The 19,847-nt window shown below is 41.4% G+C and overlaps 1 protein-coding gene across 6 annotated transcripts in view; it reads left to right on the forward strand.

The window, feature by feature from the left end:
- Positions 1–19,847, forward strand: part of CARD8 (caspase recruitment domain family member 8) — a 23,126-nt gene that overhangs the window by 1,460 nt on the left and 1,819 nt on the right. For 3 of the 6 annotated variants that reach the window (XM_017500440.2, XM_017500443.2, XM_037728459.1), the window contains exons 2-10: positions 517–623; positions 3,425–3,547; positions 6,493–6,645; positions 10,410–10,450; positions 11,073–11,223; positions 11,550–11,779; positions 11,856–12,118; positions 15,856–15,981; positions 17,366–17,507. In XM_017500440.2, coding sequence (XP_017355929.1) covers positions 565–623; positions 3,425–3,547; positions 6,493–6,645; positions 10,410–10,450; positions 11,073–11,223; positions 11,550–11,779; positions 11,856–12,118; positions 15,856–15,981; positions 17,366–17,507 — 1,288 coding nt within the window. In that variant the 5' untranslated portion in view covers positions 517–564. Of the gene's footprint in view, positions 1–516; positions 624–768; positions 985–3,424; positions 3,548–6,492; positions 6,646–10,409; positions 10,451–11,072; positions 11,224–11,549; positions 11,780–11,855; positions 12,119–15,855; positions 15,982–17,365; positions 17,508–19,847 lie in introns of all 6 variants that reach the window. The other 3 variants (XM_017500442.2, XM_017500444.2, XM_037728458.1) reach the window with 2 other exon arrangements.

Here is a 19,847-nt window from a genome sequence, read left to right on the forward strand (position 1 = left end):
TGCAGTGGCACCATCTTGGCTCACTGCAATCTCTGCCTCCCAGGTTCAGGCGATTCTCCTGCCTCAGCCTCCCGAGTAGCTGAGATTACAGGCACGTGCCACCATGCCTGGCTAATTTTTGTATTTTTAGTAGAGACGGGGTTTCATCGTGTCAGCCAGGCTGGTCTTGAACTCCTGATCTGCCCGCCTCGGCTTCTCAAAGTTCTGGGATTACAGGCATGATCCACCACGCCCAGCCCCGAAAAAAAACTTTTTATCTTACAAGTTCCCCTGTTTTGGCCTCTGTCCTAAGTGCCTACCACTACTGGGCATGATGCCAGTGATGCATGGCTCCTGAATGGGTAATAAACGCTTTTCTTGTTCATTTTTGTATTTCTTTTTTACTTTATTAGTTTACTTCCTAGGCTCTTAGGTAATAAGCACTTAAATTTATCTGTCTTGTGGAGATATGGAAGCTAGCATTTATCTGAAGGTCCTTCTGACTTGTTTCAATGTCATCTTCTTTTCTTTACTCAGGGTTAGTAGAGACACAGTGGAGAAATAAATAAATACGTCTTTTGATAAATGGGAAGAAGGATATCTTCAAAAAAGAGTTTCAGGTGTTGGAGATGGCTTTGGAAATGGTGAGTGACTGTGTGCTCTGTGAGGGCTCTTGTTGCTTCATTCTTCTGCATCTCATTATTTTTCATGCGCTGCAGAGCACCATGGATATTTTCTGGAGGAAAAGGATCTGCTTACATTTCTTTTTTATTTTATTTTAACTTCTAGGATACATGTGCAGGACACGCAGATTTGTTACATAGACATACGTGTGCTACAGTGGTTTACTGCACCTACCAACCCATCATCATCTAAGTATTAAGCTCTGCAAGCATTAGCTATTTATCCTGATGCTCTTCCTTCCTCACTCATCCCATGGGCCCTGATGTGTTTTGTTCCCCCTCCTGTGTCGATGTGTTCTCACTGTTCAGCTCCCACTTATGAGTGAGTACATGCAGTATTTGGTTTTCTGTTCCTGCGTTAGTTTGCTGAGGATAACGGCTTCCAGCTTCATCCATGTCCCTGCAAAGGACATGATCTGCTTTTTATGACTGCTTAGTATTCCATGACGTATGTGTGCCATTTTTTTATCCAGTCTATCACTGGTGGGCATTTGGGTTGATTCTATATCTTTGCTATTTTGAACAGTGCTACAATAAACATATGTGTGCATGTATCTTTATAATAGAATGATTTCTATTCCTTTGGGTGTATACCCAGTGATGGGATTGCTGGGTCAAATAGTATTTCTGGTTCTAGTTCCTTGAGGAATTGCCACACTGTTTTCCACAATAGTTCAACTAATTTACATTTCCACCAACAGTCAAGAGGGTTTCTATTTATCCACAGCCTCATCAGCATCTATTGTTTCTTGACTTTTTAATAATTGCCATTCTGACTGGCATGAGATGATATCTCATTGTTGTTTTGATTTGCATTTCTCTAACAATCGGTCATGTTGAGCTTTTTTTCATATGTTTCTTAGCTGCATAAATATTTTCCTTCAAGAAGTGCCTGTTCATGTCCTTTGCCCACTTTTTAATGGGTTTGTTTTCTTCTTGTAAATTTAAGTTCCTTGTAGATTCCGGATATTAAACCTTTCCCAGATGGATGGGTTGCAAACATTTTCTCTCATTCTGCAGGTTAAGGCTCTGCTTACATTTAATTCATTCATTCATTCATTCACTCATTCACTCATTCATCTCTGCATGACTGAAGGGGAAAACCCCCATGGGAGCCCAGGTGTACTTTTTAGACCTCCTCTCTCCATCCCTGACTCTGACCATGGTGACTTCATACCTGAGCAAAAATGAATCTTCTTCCAGCTCTCTCCCTGGTATGTGTGTCACGTGGCTTTGACGATGCTCCTGACAATCCCACAGCATGGCTCCCAGATCGGAGCAGAACCATACAGCCTGACTCACTAAGCTGTCCCGTCTGTGTTTTAGCAGCTCCTCAATAGCACGAGGCTCACACATCTCAATTGTGCCAAACCAATGCACTATTTTGCACAGTCTTGGAACTCAGAATAAATGAATGTATCCAAAGATTTCCATGTACACAATTCAGAATCTGCTGTAGATTGAATGTTTGTGTCCCTCCAACATTCGTTGTTATAATCCTAACTCTCAATGAAATGGTATTAGTAGGTGGGGCCTTTGAGAGGTGATTAAGTCATGAAGGCAGAGCCGTCCTTATAAAAGAGACCCTGGAGAACTCCTTTCCCATTTTGCCACGTGAGGACACAGAAAGACGGTTGCTTATGAGTTTGGAAGCAGGTCCTCACCAGCTGCCAAATCTGCAAGTGCCTTGGTCTTTCACTTTCCAATCTCTAAAATGGTGAGATGTAAATTTATACTGTTCAAAACCCACTCGGGCTATTTTTTTTTTAAATTAAAATAGTAGCTTGACCTGACTAGATCCTATGGCATGCATAAAAGACCATAGACTAGGGCATGTTGAAGGCAATTGTGATGAGTTATTTTCTGGAACCCAGTATATATTAGGTCTTGTACTAAGTAATTTTAGCCTTCTAGAATTAATCACCACAAGGATTTGTGATGATGGCATTGCATCCTTATTCTACAAGTTAGAAAACTGATACTCAGAGAGGTTACGTAAGGTTTTTTCCCTTTTTTTTTTTTTTTTTTTTGAGACAGTTTCACTCTTCTCACCCAGGCTGGAATGCAATGGTGCAATCTCAGCTCACTGCAACCTCCACCTCCCAGATTCAAGCAATTCCCCTGCCTCATCCTCCCTCGTAGCTGGGATTACAGGCATGCACCACCACACCTGGCTAGTTTTTTATTCTTAGTAGAGATGGAGTTTCTCCATGTTGGTCAGGCTGGTCTCAAACTCCCGACCTCAGGTGATATGCCCACCTTGGCCTCCCAAATTGCTGGGATCATAGGCGTGAGTCATCACACCCGGCCCGAGATTCTGCTTTTAAAGAAGTTCAGTCCATCCAGTGTTGTGCAGTTTGACTCAATTAAGTTAACATTCCCTCCTTTTAAGGATCAGTGATGGATGGAAGAGTAGGGCCCTTCTTATGCTTCTACACTTACAAGAATGTGGTCTTGTTTCAGAAGCCTGGAGTGAATGTCACCAAGTGTGATGGACTGTGGTGACCATCAGGGATTGAGAATCAAAGGAGGCGTGCCTGCTGAGATAAGATCACTGTTTCCCAAGTGGAGACAGAGATGCAGTTAATTCAACAAAAGTGTGGCGGAATGAGCTTTTATGATAGGATGGGCATCAGAGACGGCGTCTCTAAAGATGGTCACCTGATCAGGGGCTGCTTCACGCTGCATCACAGTGAAGAGGCTGTCTGACCATCAGGCTCCTCCCACCTACTTACATTCTAACTCCATTTGTGTTTTCCCAGGCTGTGTGGATGGAGATACAGAAAGAGGACGCATTTTTTCTCATTCCATCACAGAGTGACTCAGCAAAATGAAACAGATGTGACAGTAGCAGTTTTCTTTCCTCCTCAGATCATATTCCATGAGTAAGAGACATATATTCTTTGGCAAAAAATGGAAGATTTTGAATCTTGCTTCTCTCTCTTGTATAAATTCATATGAAGCAGAGACATTTTGGCTAATTGCATAAAATCAGTATATTATTTTCTTTTTCTTTTTTGTTATAATTTTAAATTTCTTTTTTTTTTTCTTTCCCTTTTTTCTTTTTTTTGGAGATGGAGTCTTGCTCTGTCACCCAGGCTGGAGTGCAAAGGTGGCATGATTTTGGCTCGCTACAACCTCCACGTCCCAAGTCAAGCGTTTCTTCTGCCACAGCCTCCTGAGTAGCTGGGACCACAAGCATGTGCCACCACACCCAGCTAATTTTTGTATTTTTAGTAGAGACGGGGTTTCACCGTGTTGGCCAGGCTGGTCTTGAACTCCTGACCTCAGGTGGTCCGCCTACCTCAGCCTCCCAAAGTGCTGGTATTACAGGCATGAGCCACAGCACCTGGCCAATACTTTTTAATAGGACTAGTCACTGTCAAAAACAGGACATTGATAGTGATACATTGCTATTAGCTCAGGTGTAGGCTGTATGTCCGGGTGATATTTGACAGGTGGAAAGTACTGCTAATGAACACAGGAATTCCTCACTCTTGCTGAGTCCATCCATCCCTTTTCCAGGGGATATTTCAAGGGCAGTGCTACACACAGGAGACCACGGATGGTAGGGCTCAAAGAACCACTTTGTTTGGTTAAATCAATGCCAGACACCCCAAAGCAGGACTTCTTGGCCAACTGGACTGTAGCAGATGACTCAAATCAGTGCTATCCAGTAGACAGCTCCTACCAGGATCAAAGTGCTCCCTACCTGCGCTGTCCAATATGGAAGCCACTGGCCACAGGTGGCATCTGAACACTTGAAATGTGCTAGTAGTTCAAATGAGAAACTGATTTTCACATTTAATTCACTAATTAAAATTAAAACTTATGTTTTTCTGGCTGGAACCATGGAGGGTGTCGCAGAGAAGAAAAAGCTTCCTGCTGTGCCAGAAAGCCTTAAGAAAAAGGAAAGGAGTCTCCCGCTGTTCCACTCCCACTGCACCCGATCTCTTCTGATCTCGGAAGCTAAGCAGGGTTGGGGCCTGGTTAGTACTTGGATGGGAGAAAAAGCATAGGAATATTGCAGAGCTGAAGGTCAAGTGCCCGAGAAAGAAGTTTGCTCAAAAGATGCTTCAAAAGGCAAGGAGGAAGCTTATCTCTGAAAAGGCGAAGCACTGTCGCAAGGAATATAGGCAGATGGACAGAACTGAAATTCAAATGGCGAGGATGCCAGGAAAAGCTGGCGACTTCTGTGTACCTGCAGAACCCAAATTGGCCTTTGTCATCAGGACCAGAGGGGTCAATGGTGTGAGCCCATAAGTCCGAAAGGTGTTGCAGCTTCTTCTCCTTCGTCAAATCTCTAATGGGACCTTTGAGAACCTCAACAGGGCTTCAGTTAACATGCTGAGGATTGCAGAGCCATATATTACATGGGGGGACCCAAATCTGAAGTCAGTAAATGAGCTAATCTACAAGCGTGGTTATGGCAAATCCAAGAAAAAGTGAATTGCTTTGACGGATAACACTCATTGCTCGACCTCTTGGTACATGTGGCATCCTCTGCATGGAGGATTAGATTCCTGAGATCTATACTGCTGGAAAATGCTTTAAAGAAACAAATTCCTGTGGCCCTTTAAACTATCCTCTCCATGAGGTGGAGTGAAGAAAAAGAGCGCCCATTTTGTAGAAGGTGGAGATGCTGGCAACAGGGAGGACCAGATCAATAGGCTTCTTAGAAGAGTGAACTAAGACACTAAGGTGTCTATCATGATTATTATTTATATATTTATTTTTTTGAGATGGAGTCTCGCCTTGTCGCCCAGGCTGGAGTGCAATGGCGTGATCTCGGCTTACTGCAACCTCTGCCTCCCCGGGTTGAAGCGATTCTCCTGCCTCAATCTCCCAAGTAGCTGGGACTACAGGCGCGCACCACCACGCCTGGCTAATTTTTTTGTGATTTTAATACCCGGCTAATTTTTTTGTGATTTTAATAAAGACAAAGTTTTACCATGTTAGCCAGGCTAAACTCTCGATCTCCTGACCTCATGATCCGCCCGCCTCAGTCTCCCAAAGTGCTGGGATTACAGGCGTGAGCCACCGTACCCGGCCCTATGTTTTTAATCCGGTCAGTTAATAAACAGTACCTGCTCCCAAAATGAAAAAAAAAAATTAAACAGGCATATGTGGCTAGTGGCTGTCATACTGGCCAGGGACGATCTTGGCTCAGTGGACACTCCCTTCTAACCCCAATCTTGATTCCCACGAGCCAAAGGAGACCAGAGCCCAGCCCTTGAGAAGGAAGAAGAGGAAAGGATCTAGCATGGGGCTTTCATGTTCCATATCTGAGTAAGGATCTTTGATGGAAGAAGGAAGTAAGTGCAGTATGCATCATTTCCTTCCTCTGAGCATGCTTGTCTTTACCCAGCCTCTCCTCACCAGGTGGAAGCAGAGGGCAAAGGAGGAGCTCCACTGTTCCATGGATTGTTCTCACACGTGCCCAATCTCACTAATGTCCTGGGCTTTAAGTCAGTCATTCTAGGGTTCCATTCTCTTTGGTGCAAATGATGGGTGAACATGGAGTATAAACTAGGAATCTCATTTTTTCCCTACATTTTTCAGCAAGGTTGACCTGTTATGCAATTACACCTTGTGGCAAAGAGTAAGTGTTGAGAATTGACTGAGGTCTGCTTCCTGGATGTAAAAACCAGTATTTAGTGGGGGACAGAAAGACAGTTAAATTGAATATAACGAGAGGTGAGATGGCGCCATGGGAGCCTGAGAAAAGACTTTCCTAAAGACAAAATATGGGGTCTATGGCTATTAACATAAAATCTTCCTGCAGAGCCTACCCTATATTTGTAGTGCAAATCCCATTCTGTTTCTTTAGAGAATCTGAAAGATCATGCCACCCAAGCATGGAAAAGACGTGCAACACACAAAATATCCTAATACGCAAGGATCAGGTGGAGGAAGAGGAATCACTGTCCAGCTTTCCTCCTCAGTATCAACAGCTTCAACCCTTTGAGGATGAGGATTCCAGGTAAGGGAAACTATTTTTGAGAAAAGCTGACAACATTGGTCGCTATATCTCAATATCACAGAGGAACATGAGAAGCAGGAGGAATTTAGGTGATTTTCATTGGAATCAAAGGAAATAATATATCACAGGTTTATATTCAATCTCATCAACTTGAGTATCTTAATGATTAAGGATTTTTTTGCAGATCAATTATACTCGATAAAGCTGTTCAAAAGAATTTAATATAATATCCCATCCTAGGAAAATCAAGGAAGATTAAGATGTAATCATCTCATTGACACAGAATAAAAACACTGGACTAAATCCATTTTATAATTAACATTTTAAAAATTGCTAGGAATTGAATAGAACATCCACAACCTAATAAAGAATATGTACAGAAAACCTGCAGTAAACATTATACTCAGTGGGAAGCAAGACTATCTTCCCCATAATAATGGGAACAAGACACACAGGTTCATTTTTTTCCTTTCTATTAAACATTGTCCTGCAGAACTTTGCTACAGAAAACTATCACGCAAGAAAAAAAGAAAGAAAAGGACCCAAGGTCACAAAGAAGATAAATAATTGTCTTTAAAAGTCCAAGACATCATCCCACATTAAAAAAAAAAAAAAAACCCTGAGCAATTTCCTAAAAACCCACTCAAAGTAAGGAATAAATATAGCAATGTTGTAGACTATGAAATCGAAATGCACATATTAATTGGATTTCTGTACACTAGTTATGGACACTCTGAAAATATAATTGAGGAAACAATGCAATCAAAAGTAAACCAAAAAGAAGGAAAACATAGGAATGAAAAATATTTTAAAGTCCTCTGATTTTAAGCTGAAGAAAACAAACTATAATAAAAACGTAAAAACACAATTTTGAAAATGATGTAGTAAATAGGCATTTTGTCATTGCCAAAAGTATACACAAATGGTGAATAAGTATTTAAAAATGTTTCACATAAGTCATTAGAGAGAATAAGCTTATGTTCATTCATTATGAATGTGTATAATGAATGAACATAATCAATAAGTTTATGATTATTCATTGAATATTCACTTATAATGAATATTATAAGTGAATATTATTCATTAGAATGAATGAACATTATTGCCACACAATTCCAGAAATGTTTGAATCAAACCTTAAGCAATGACATTTTCTCCATGGAGGTGTCTAGAGAACCTATACACAAAAAGGCATGGAACTATGAAATCAAAGACCAGTGCGGTATTTTGGTTGAGCTATTACTCAATGCCTAACACCAACCTAATTCTCTAGGAACTGGCTTATGATGAGGCCGAAGGCTGCGGTGGGGTCCTGAGGTTTAACGCCCGGGAGGGGAGGATGCCTCTATTTGTAGCATATGCCAGTTTCCAAGGGGTGAATATCTCCATCATGGCAGATTTCAAACTACCAACCTGAAGTCCCTGCTGAGGGCATTGGAAGGACACCTGCAGCAGTCCGTCATCCCATTTTCACCACACAGATACAAAAGACATAAATAACCTCAAGGGCTGGAAAGTGTAGAAGAATGCAGTGTAGAAAATACTAGAAATTGGTATGTTTGAAGAATGTATTCCTGTTATTAATATGATTTATTTAAATGTTAGTTTGTATCTCTTCATTTAGACTAAGGGTTGTGTTGAACAACCTACTTGCAAGATCCCTGAAAATGGAACCAAAACCGTTGGTTCTCATGATCTGGGATCATCAGTTCAGCGCTGGCTCCTCCCACCTTCTAAACCCTCCTCAGCAGGCAGACTGCAGCGTGCACATGCACCGGGAGAGAGAATATACAATGGCAGGTTTACTCTTGCTGCTTTACATGTGGCCATCAGAATCCATGGTGAAATGTGCAGCTGCAGACGGCAACCAGTCTTAGGATGTCAGGCCAAGGGTCTCTCCATGCTTGGCTTGCCCACAGAACCCTTCTGAGAAAAGCACTATAGAGCCTTTCTCTTCATCCCGCTTCTCCAGGTACCTGTTCTTTTTAAACCTAATCCACGTGTGGATTTCTCTGCTGGTCTCTTTCACGTTGAAATAAACAGACATAGCAAGGAATAGATCGAAGGACCAGGGAACCTAAGGAAATGTCAGCAGAAAAGCCAACCATGTTTCATGATTTCACAGCAGCATCTGTTGTGCCGTAACTGTTATTGACACAGAAATAAACATTGTTTTTATTTGCTATTTCATCATCTACCGTCTTAGGGACTGGGAGTCTCGCCCTCTGACTCCCCTAGTCTTGATTTTTTCCACATTCAAACACCCCAAAGCAGAGAATTTAATGGAGTTGGTTGCCTTCCTCCAAGGTATCACCTGTGTGCGGGTAGATTTCTCTCCCCAGGGGCCTGACGAACCATTGGCTCACCCTGTAGACCATGGAGTCCATGTCGGCTGATGTTGGAATCACCTGTGAGGCTTTGAAAGCACCGATGCTTGGGTCCTACCTCCAGACTTCTGATTCAATTGGTGTGGGCTGTGACCTGGGCATTGAGTGGCTTTTAAAGCTTCCCAGGTGTGGCCAAGGTTGGAATTACCTTAGAATATAAATGCACGCATTTCACGCGTCGGTCAATTACTGCTTCAGTCTTTGATTCCAACATCATATGATACCAACTGGAGCAATTTGAGCCAGAGAAGCTGGCTGAGTCCACGTTGAACACCGGCATAAAATAAAGAGAAGAGGGAGAGATATCAAGACACATTTGGCTCTAGGGAGAACATTAGCTCTACTATTCATAAATCTGGATAAAAATATCTTTATTCTAAAGTCTTAGAATATATATTAAATATATATATTATAAATATATATACAATATATATTTAATATATATTTAATATGTTATATATAAAATATATATTCTACATATATTTATAATATATATTTAATATATATTATATTAAATATATTTTAATATATTTAATATATATTAAACATATTATATTAAATATATATTAATTTAATATATATTTATATTATTAAATTAAATATATATAAATTAATATATATTAAATATATAAATTAAATATATATATTAAATATATAAATTAAATATATATATTAATATATTAAATATATATAATATATATTAATATATATAATATATATTAATATATTAAATATATATAATATATATTAATATATATAATATATATTAATATATTAAATATATATAATATATATTAAATATATTTTTATATATAGATATATAAAATATGTAAATAAATAATATATATTTATAATTTAATATGTATTTATAATTAAATATTTATATATTTATATATTTATAATTAAATCTATATAATATATATTTAATATATATTTTAAAACATATATAATATATATTAAATATATATTATATAGAACATATATTAAAATATATATTAAATAAAATATATATTTAAAATATATATATTAAAATTAAAAATATATATGTAAAAATATCTTTATTCAAATGTCTTCTATTTTTTGATAGTCTAGATCCGTCCTAAGAGAAATCTCTGTGATGACAGAAGTGTCTCATTCTGCTACACAGTGTTATAGCCATGAGCGACATGTAGGGGTTGAGCACTTGAAATATGGATAGTACAATTGAGAAACTGAAGTTTACCTACGTTTAATTCATAGAAATGTAAATAGCACATCTGGGTAGTGGGCACTCTACTGGACACTGCAGCTCTAGTTTTTAATAACATTGTCTTCATTTTCATCAACTAATTCTTGATTTTTTAAATATTTTTGTAACATGGGAATCTCAACCTCCAGCATATCAGAAGATCAGGAATCTTCACAGGAACATGGTTCAGGTAATGGCTAATAGGGAGAGGAGTGAAGGGCATATGGATTGGTGGAAATGTTCTGTGGTTTTACGTGGAAAAGTAAGGTTAGGGTCTTTTGTGCAGTGAAGACCGGGAGTGGTTTTCCTTCCCTCCGCCACGGTGCACCATGCAATTTAAATGGGGACATTTAAGCCTCCCACGAACCAGGGGATGGTCCTAGCAGCCGCGGACAGTCGAAGGGACTAGGAAGAATGCTCACCCATTCGCCTCTTCAGCTTTGGAGCTTGATCCTTTTCTGACCTGGGCGTTCCTCACCAGCAGAAGGTGTCACCTGCTATTTAGGACCAGCAGACATTTAGGTGCACTGATTCCAGTCCTCGGCAAATGGTGCCCAGCACCAAAACTCCCCAGCCTGGCTTCCCAGAAAACCCTATGGAATTTGGAGTATAATTTTACTCATGACAAAGAACCTTCTTGTGTCTCTCCTTGTCTGGATTCAAAGTAGCAAAACACTATATTCTAGTCACTCTCTGTTCTCATCTGCTATGGGTAGTCCCAACAGCACCTGTGTAATTCAGCCCCCAGGAGTCCTTCCAGCCATGCCTCTTCCAACTCCTTACCTCTTACATGTCTAGTATTTTCTTTTCAGGAGTTGGTTACTCAGAAGAGCATCAGGTAGTTTCCTGTTGTGCTGCTAAACTCCATTTTGAGGTCAAACGAGATTATAAAAATCCTCAGTTTCTGGGGCCTGAAGGAAATGTGGATGTTGAGCTGACTGACGAGAATGCAAACAGATACAGGTGAGAATGGAAGACGCTGATGATTTGAAAACAGTTCCAATATAAAGGAAGTGTGTAGGCTCCATTCCTTATGATAGCCGAAATTTCATCAATAATATGTTTATTTCATGCACTGTGAAATTGGCATTTTAATTTCGACATATATAAAGTGCAGAGAAATTGGGGCCCAGAGAGGTTAGTGAACTCCCCAGCATTTTCTAATGTAGTGAAAGTCCCAGATGGGTCCCGAACCTTGCTCACTTCAAATACCACCTCTGTCTGCACATGGCTGCTTAAATCCAAGTCCTGGGGTTCTCCCGTCATGACATCACTCTGGCTCCTTTCAGCATTCGGTTCCCTGCTGCTGGCTGGTATCTGTGGTCAGCCACAGGCCTCGGTTTCGTGGTAAGGGCTGCGGCCACGGTGAGGATTGCATTTGGTTCCTGGAGTCAGCACCTGGCCCTGGACCTGCAGCACCATGAACAGTGGCTGGTGGCCGGCCCCTTGTTTGACATCACTGTAGAGCCAGAGGAGGCTGTCTACGAAATCCACCTCCCCCACTTCATCTCCCTCCAAGGTACTGCGGGGTGAGCGGAGGCTGTGGGGGCTGCGGGGCCGTGTCTTGTCTCACTGCTATTGTGACTCTCCTGCAGCAGGTGAGGTGGACATCTCCTGGTTCCTTGTTGCCCATTTTAAAGATGAAGGGATGGTCCTGGAGCATCCAGCCCGGGTGGAGCCTTTTTATGCCGTCCTGGAAAACCCCAGCTTCTCTCTGATGGGCATCCTGCTGCGGATTGCCAGCGGGACTCGGTTCTCCATCTCCATCACCTCCAATGTATTGATGTATTATCACTCCCATCCCAAAGATATTAGGTTCCATTTGTACCTTGTTCCCAGCGATGCCTTGATAAGGAAGGTAAGCAGAGTGATTTAGGAGACCAGAGAAGATGAGAATTATATTTCCAGCTTATCCCCTTAGCCCTTCCAGTTCCTTGTGGAACAGAAAGGGCAAGGCACAGTTTTCATGGAGAGAAGCATAGATGACTCTCCCTGAGGTTCACCTGTGGGTGCAGAACATTGAGCCACATGCAACAATCCCGCAGCAATGCAGGACTGCTGAGAGGGGAGCTTGCTTTTCTGGCTCTCAAAGAGGAGATGTGGGATGGGCAGAAGAAATAATATACAGAAATTCTCTCACCAAATTTTATTTATTTTATTTTATTTCTGAGACAGGGTCTCACTCTGTCACCTAGGCTGGAATGCAGTGGCACAATCTCAGCTCACTGCAACCTCCACCTCCTGGGTTCAAGCGATTCTCCTGCCTCAACCTCCCTAGTAGCTGAGATTACAGGTGCCTGCCAGGAAGCCCAGCTAATTTTTTGTATTTTTGGTAGAGACAGGTTTAGCTAGGTTGGCTAAGCTGGTCTTGAACTCCTGACCTCAAGTGATCCTCCTGCCTCAGCCTCCCAAGTAGCTGGGACTACCGGCGTGTGCCACCATGCCCGGGTAATTTTTGTATTTTTAGAAGAGAAGGAGTTTCACCATGTTGGCCAGGATGGTCTTGATCTCTTGACCTTGCAAACTGCCCACCTCAGTGGTTCTTGTTTTTCTAGTTCCTTGATATACAACATAAAGTTGTTCATCTGTGCTTTATTTTTTTTTTCATGTAGGCATTTAATGCTATAAACTTCCTTCTTAGCACTGCTCTTCCTGTGTCTGATTGGTTTTGAAATGTTGTGTTTCAATTTCATTTCAAAACATTTTGTGATTTCCATCTTCATTTTGTCATTGACCCAAGATCATTCAGAAGCTTGTTCTTTAATTTCAATTGATTTGTATATTTAATTTCAATTGATTTCAAATGACCTTATTTTCATTTGTGAAATTGTGTTGAGGCTCTTCTTTAGCCTAACACGTGATCTACCTTGGAGAATGTTCCGTGTGCCAATGATAAGGCAGTGTATTCTGTGATTGTTGGGTAAATGTTCTGTAAGTATCTATTAGTCCATTTGGTCTAATGTCCAATTTAATTACAATGTTTTTTTATTGTTGATTTTCTGTTTCAGTGATATGTCTAGTGCTGTGATTGAGGTGTTGAAGTCCCCCATAATATTGTATCTCTTTCTTTAGGTCTAGTAATATTTGCTTTATGAATTTGGATGCTCTTGTGTTGGGTACACAAATATTGAGAATTGTTATATCCTCCTGTGAACTGATGTTTTTATCATTATATAATGACCTTTGTGGAGGGTTTTTTTTGTTTGTTTGTTTGTTTTTTACTGTTTCTGACTTAAAGTCTGTTTTATCTAAGGTAAGTATAGCTACTCCTGCTCACTTTTGGTTTGTGTTGAAATGGAACACCTTTTCTACCTTTTTAGGTTGGTGCAAAAGTAACCAGCTTTTGCCATTAAAAGTCATGCCATTACAACAAAAACTGCAGTTACCTTTGCACCAACCTAATACGTTTAGTCTGTACGCGTCTTAACCAGCAAGGTAAGTTTCTTGTAAGCCGTATATAGATGGTTCATGTTTTTCATCCATTCTTCCTGTCTCTATCTTTTAAGTGAAGTGTTTAATCCATTTAGATTCAAGGTTAATATTGATGTGTGAGCTTTTGTTCCTATCATAATGTTAATTGTTACCTCGTTGTTTTGTGAGTTGCTTATTCTTTTTCTTACCCTGTCTTCATGGTTTGATGGAGCCCTACCATGTTCCCATTTGGTTTCTTTTCCTCCTTTGTGCAATTGTTTTAGAAGACCTGTGAGTTTTATACTTTCATGTGTTTTGATGATGATGAATATTGACCTTTTTTCCATGTTCAAACTCCTTTGAGCATTTCTTATAGGACTGATCTAATGGTGACAAATTCTGTCAGAATTCACTTGTCAGGGAAAAACTCTCTCTCCTTCATTTGTGAAGCTTATTCTGGCAGGATTTAAAATTTGTGATTGGCACGGTATTTTTAAGCAGTTTGAAAATAGGACTCCATTCTCTTCTGGCTCATAAGGTTCCTGCTGTGATGTCTACTGTTGAGAAATGCTGAGTGTATGATAAAATCGTATTGTTTGCTGTGAAGAACAATGGCAAGGAAAAACCTAGCCGCCTCGCACCCACCCAGTGGAAAACTGCTTGGGGCATTCTAAAGTAGCAAGACAGTATATGTCTATCACACACCAGTTAAAACAATTCTTGAAGCACGGGCTATGTGGCCCTGCCCCCGGATATCCCTCGTGGAGAATACTTTCTGGTTTGTCCTTGACCAGTGGTAAGCAGGCCCCAGCTGGCTACCTAGTTTATCTTGGTTTTGTGAGAAAACACAGAACACCTGTTAGTTAATAATAATCACCTGTTCAGAGAGAATAACTAAGTGGGTCAGAATCTGTTCAAGGCCCTCAGCCAGGAATGCTGCCAGGCCCTGAGGCTCTCAGCTCGGAAGGCTGTTGGCCCCCCGATAGTCCCACTTTGCTGTTCTATCTGGGTGTCTGCTTCTTAATGCCTTCAGTGCCACCTGGGCGGGGGTCTTCCAGGCCCACTTTAGGTTTCATCTTTGCCTATCCTTCCTTCATCAATGTCACTGATATTCTTAAATTAATATAATATGCACGTAATGTATTGCTCCCTAATTTTCACAGTGGACACACCCATGTATCCGGCACCGAGAGCAAGACACAGAACATCACCAACTTCCCTGAGGCCCCCTTGAGCCCCCTCCCAGTCATTACCCCAAGAGTGTGGAACAGCTGGACTAATCATACCGCCTACTATCATTGCTTTTAGTTTAAATTATTGCTCGCTCGTTCCATAAAGTCTCTGTTGAGTTGTACCTGAGACTTCTGAAAGGTTTGCTTATTGTTTGAATTCCATTCTTTGTCTTTGGTGGCTGCTCAGATTGTTCTCAGGTCTCGAGTTCTGCTCCGGCTGCTGGGCCTCTCAGAGAGGACGTCACTCTTTTGTATCTGCTCACTGGTGCTCAGGTGGCCGAGCATCTCACAGCAGTCCTCTGATGGAGAGAAGTAACATCTCTACCTTTGCCTGTCATAGACGTATTCACAGACACAGCCAAGCTACCTGTCCTCTGATGACACATCAAAAGGAAACTCTTTTGTCCCCTGTTTCATAAGTCCCCTGGCTAAACTCTCTACAGTGTAAGAACAAAATCAAACTGTACAAGAAATTATGATAAGTTTGCATTCACAAGAAATCCTTAGGCTCTGAGATGTCCATCAGCAAAATGTTAATATCTTTTTTGCATAGAGGCAAATTTATATCTACCTAGTTTATCACTCTACCATCTACCTGTCTATCTGTGTTGGGTACATGGGTGTGTCCACCATGAAAATTAAGGAGCAATAAATTATTTGTATATTTTATTAAGATATAAATATTATCTATCATCTCAACCTGAGATGGGGTTTCACCAAGTTGCCTAGGCTGGTCCTGACCTCCTGACCTTAGGTGATCCACCTGCCTTGGCCTCCCAAAGTGCTGGGATTTCAGGCTTGAGCCACCGTGCCCGGCCCTGTCATCTCAGTCTTTACATCAATGGAATCATATTCTACATGCTACTTAATATATAGAACACTTTTCATGCCACTATTTGTGCTTATTTCCTTTTTTGTGTGCTTTCTAAAGTTTCTGCCCCTTCTTCCTCAGGCAATAGATGATGAGGAAGATCGCTTCTGTGGTGTGCGTCTACAGACTTCACCTCCAATGGAACCCCTGAACTTTGGTGCCTATTATATTGTGTCTAATTCTGCTCATCTGGAAATAATACCCACGGTTGGTAGAATTCAAACCTAACGCCGCAGATTTCAGAATATTTTGTACTTTTGAAACAAATAGAATTTTAGCAAAATGCAGTATTTTCATCAATCACAAATATGAAGTTTTTAAAAACTGAAAATATAGGACAACAGTCTTAATCAAATTACATATTTCCAAGGCCTTAACACAGGCAGAGGTAACATTTTAGCATTTGGGGCACTTACCTTGTGATTAAAACTGTGCATTTTATTCCTAAATCAAAGTTTCCACTTCGCTGTTAAGGTTCCTTGCAGACCTGACATCTTGCCTAGCTAAGTCACTTAACAAGTATTTGTTAAGGTGTTTGAATGAAGAAATATGATATCTTATATTACACATCACATTTTATGTATTTTTACTAAAGATGACTGTATATTTCTGCACAATTGAAGTTATCCCTACATATTATTTTAATAGAACATAATACACCAGGTAGGTAAAACCCTAGCGCTTTTTTTTTTCTTTTTCTGAGACAGAGGTTCACTCTTGTTGCCCAACTGGAGTGCAGTGGTGCGATCTCGGCTCACTGCAACCTCCGCCTCCTGGGTTCAAGTGATTCTTCCGCCTCAGCCTCCCGAGTAGCTGGGATTACAGGCACGTGCCACCATGCCCAGCTAATTTTTGTATTTCTAGTAGAGATAGGGTTTTGCCATGTTGGCCAGGCTGGTCTCGAACTCCGGACCTCATGATCCGCCCACATCAGCCTCCCAAAGTGCTGGGATTACAGGCATGAGCCACCACACTCAGCCAACACATGAGATTTTTATACTCAGCTCAGATCATTTTTCTCTGGTTCATGGGGTGTTTAGAGCTAGGTTGCTCTTGCTTTCATAAAATAAAAGTATTTACTAACATTGTAAATTTAAAAGAATGTTTACTGGCTGGGCGCGGTGGCTCATGCCTGTAATCTTAGCACTTTGGGAGGCTGAAGTGGGCAGATCACAAGGTCAGGAGTTTGAGACCAGCCTGGCCAACATGGTGAAATCCCGCCTCTACTAAAAATAGAAAAATTAGCCAGGCGTGCTGGCACGCATTAGTAATCTCAGCTACTCAGGAGGCTGAGGCAGGAGAATCGCTTGAACCCAGGAAGTGGAGGTTGCAGTCAGGTGAGATTGTGCCACTGCACTCCAGCCTAGAAGACAGAATGAGACTCTGTCTCAAAAAAGATCAGAGCATAAATAAATTAAATTGTTCTCCAAAAAAAAAAAAAAAAAAAATTTACCTCTTTCCTTCTGTTTTCCCCTCAACCAGCCATGACATTGCACAGAAAACAGGGGTACGTTCCATTGGCCAGTTCACTATAGGGAGCCAGGCCTTCCCACCCACCACTGCTTTAAGTCAACTGCTGTATTTCCTCTAGGAGTTGAAATTGTCCTACAGGAGTCCTGGAGAAATCCAGCCCTTCTCGAAATTCTATGCTGGGCAGATGAAGGAACCCATTCAAGTTGAGATTACTGACAAAAGACACGGGACTTTGGTCTGGAAGACTGTGGTGAAGCCAGGTAGGTGAGTGGGTGAGGCTGGCATTTTTGGTGAGGGGAAAATACACCTCTACCATTGGATGTCAAAGAAGAAGGCCTGTTTCTGGTTCCATCCCAGATTAAAAATCGATGGTCAGTGTATTGCCAATGTGAGGAAAACAGAAGTGATGGCAGTGGTTTATCCATAGCAGTTCAAGTGCTCAAGGGGCCTGAGAATGGGGATGGCCATGGGAATGGAAACCCCCCACATCTGCGGGTAAACAACAGGAGGATTTTTTTTTTTAAGACAGACTCTTGCTGTGTTGCCCAGGCTGGAGTGCAGTGGTGCAGTGGTGCAATCTCAGCTCACTGCAAGTTCCTCCTCCTGGGTTCCAGTGATTATCCTGCCTCAGTCTCCCAAGTAGTTGGGGCCACAGGCACCCACCACCACACCTGGCTAATTTTTATATTTTTAGTAGAGATGGGGTTTCACCCCGTTGGCCAGGCTGGTCTCAAACTCCTGACCTCAAGTGATCCACCCACCTCGACTTCCCAAAGTGCTAGGATTACAGGTATGAGCCACTGTGCATGGCCAAAAACAGGAGATTTTTTAAAAGTCAGAACAAACCTAAAGACTACTTCATTCCATTTTCTGCACAATTTAATAAATTATTCCACACTCACCTTTCTTAATTTTGGGATGTCATGTTCGTTCAGATAGTCTGATGAAAAATCCTATAAAATGTTTCATCCATTCATATAAACTCAACATCAGAAACATAATTTCATGGAATTTAGAAACTCCCAGAAAAGCTACCAAAGATCTCTTCATAGGTCCTTGAATCTCTGTGGATACATTAAGTATCTCCAGTACTTGCAAAGGTCGTCCTGTTTGAATACTGACGATGCAGAAATCAGAGTCTTCAATCATAACAGGTCATTATCTTCAGTAACACATGAGGAAAATTTCAATAAGGACATTAAGATAACATTTGCATAGGAACTGTAAATTGCCTTAACCTTTTAGGTAGTAACATGTACTTATATTAATTTAAAAATTGTCCCTTGTGGCCAGTCTCAGTGGCTCACGTCAGTAATCCCAGCACTTTAAGAGGCCAAGGCGAGAGGATCGCTTGAGGTCCGGAGTCCGAGACCAACCTGGGCAACATGATGAAACCGCATTTCTACAGAAAATACAAAAACTAGCTGGGCATGGTGGCAGCTGCCTGTAGCCCCAGCTACTCGGGAGGCTGAGGTGGGAGGATCACTTGACCCCAGAGGGTGGAGGCTGCAGTGAGCCGAGTCTGCACCACTGCACTCCAGCCTGGGCGACAGAGCGAGACCCTGTCTCAAAAAAAAAAAACTATCCTTTGAACAAAAAGCCACTTTTAGAAATCTATACTATAATGTAAGAGTACACAGATGAGAAATTATATGCAGTGATATTCTTTGAAGCATTATTGGTAATGAGGGAAAAATGAAGCCAACATGAACGCCCAGGAATAAGGGGATACTTGACATATGAGTTCTTCTGGAACGTGAGTACATTGTGGAATATTGTGGAGCAATTCAGATGGGTTTTGCCTGTTTCCGCTCATGTATTTTAGTAGTTTGGGACAATACTGTCACAGCGTTGACGGTCCTTGTGGTCGTCAGCCACTGGTCTTCCTTCTTTCACTGAATTCTCACAGTCCCATCTCCTCATAGTGTCCAGAGAGTTGCAGAGCAGGCCTGGCGTGACGGCTCACGCCTGTAATCCCAACACTTTGGGAGGCCGAGGCAGGCAGATCACCTGAGGTCAGGAGTTCAAGACCAGCTTCCACAACATGGCAAATCCCCATCTCTACTAAAAATACAAAAATTAGCTTGGTGTGGTGGCACCTACCTGTAATCCCAGCTACTCGGGAGGCTGAGGCAGGAGAATCGCTTGCACCCAGGAGGGGGAGGTTGCAGAAATAGAGAGCTGCAGACCAGCTCCATGGCTGTGCCTCCTTTCCCCCAGACATCAGGAGTTTTAGATGAAAGTATAAGACCATGTTGAAGGCCTCCTGGGAAATATCATTTCCATTATTTTCAAATTGGTAGCTTCGATTGTCAAACCTTCTATCAACTTATAAGTCCTGGTACCAACACGAACAAAAATTTACCCTTTCAATGTTGATAGTTGATGTCTAAAACGCATTTATCTTCACTATAATTTATGACATTATAATATTGTTGTAGCCCTCGGAGTTCCTAAGACATCCACCTGCACGTAGAAATATTGGGAACATGGGTTGGGAATGGTGCTCACACCTGTAATTCCAGCACTTTGGGAGGCTGAGGCGGGCAGATCATCCGAGGTCAGGAGTTCGAGACCAGCCTGGCAAATGTGGCGTAATC

This window comes from Cebus imitator, unplaced genomic scaffold, assembly GCF_001604975.1.
Source record: "Cebus imitator isolate Cc_AM_T3 unplaced genomic scaffold, Cebus_imitator-1.0 Scaffold266, whole genome shotgun sequence".
Lineage (NCBI taxonomy): Eukaryota > Metazoa > Chordata > Mammalia > Primates > Cebidae > Cebus > Cebus imitator.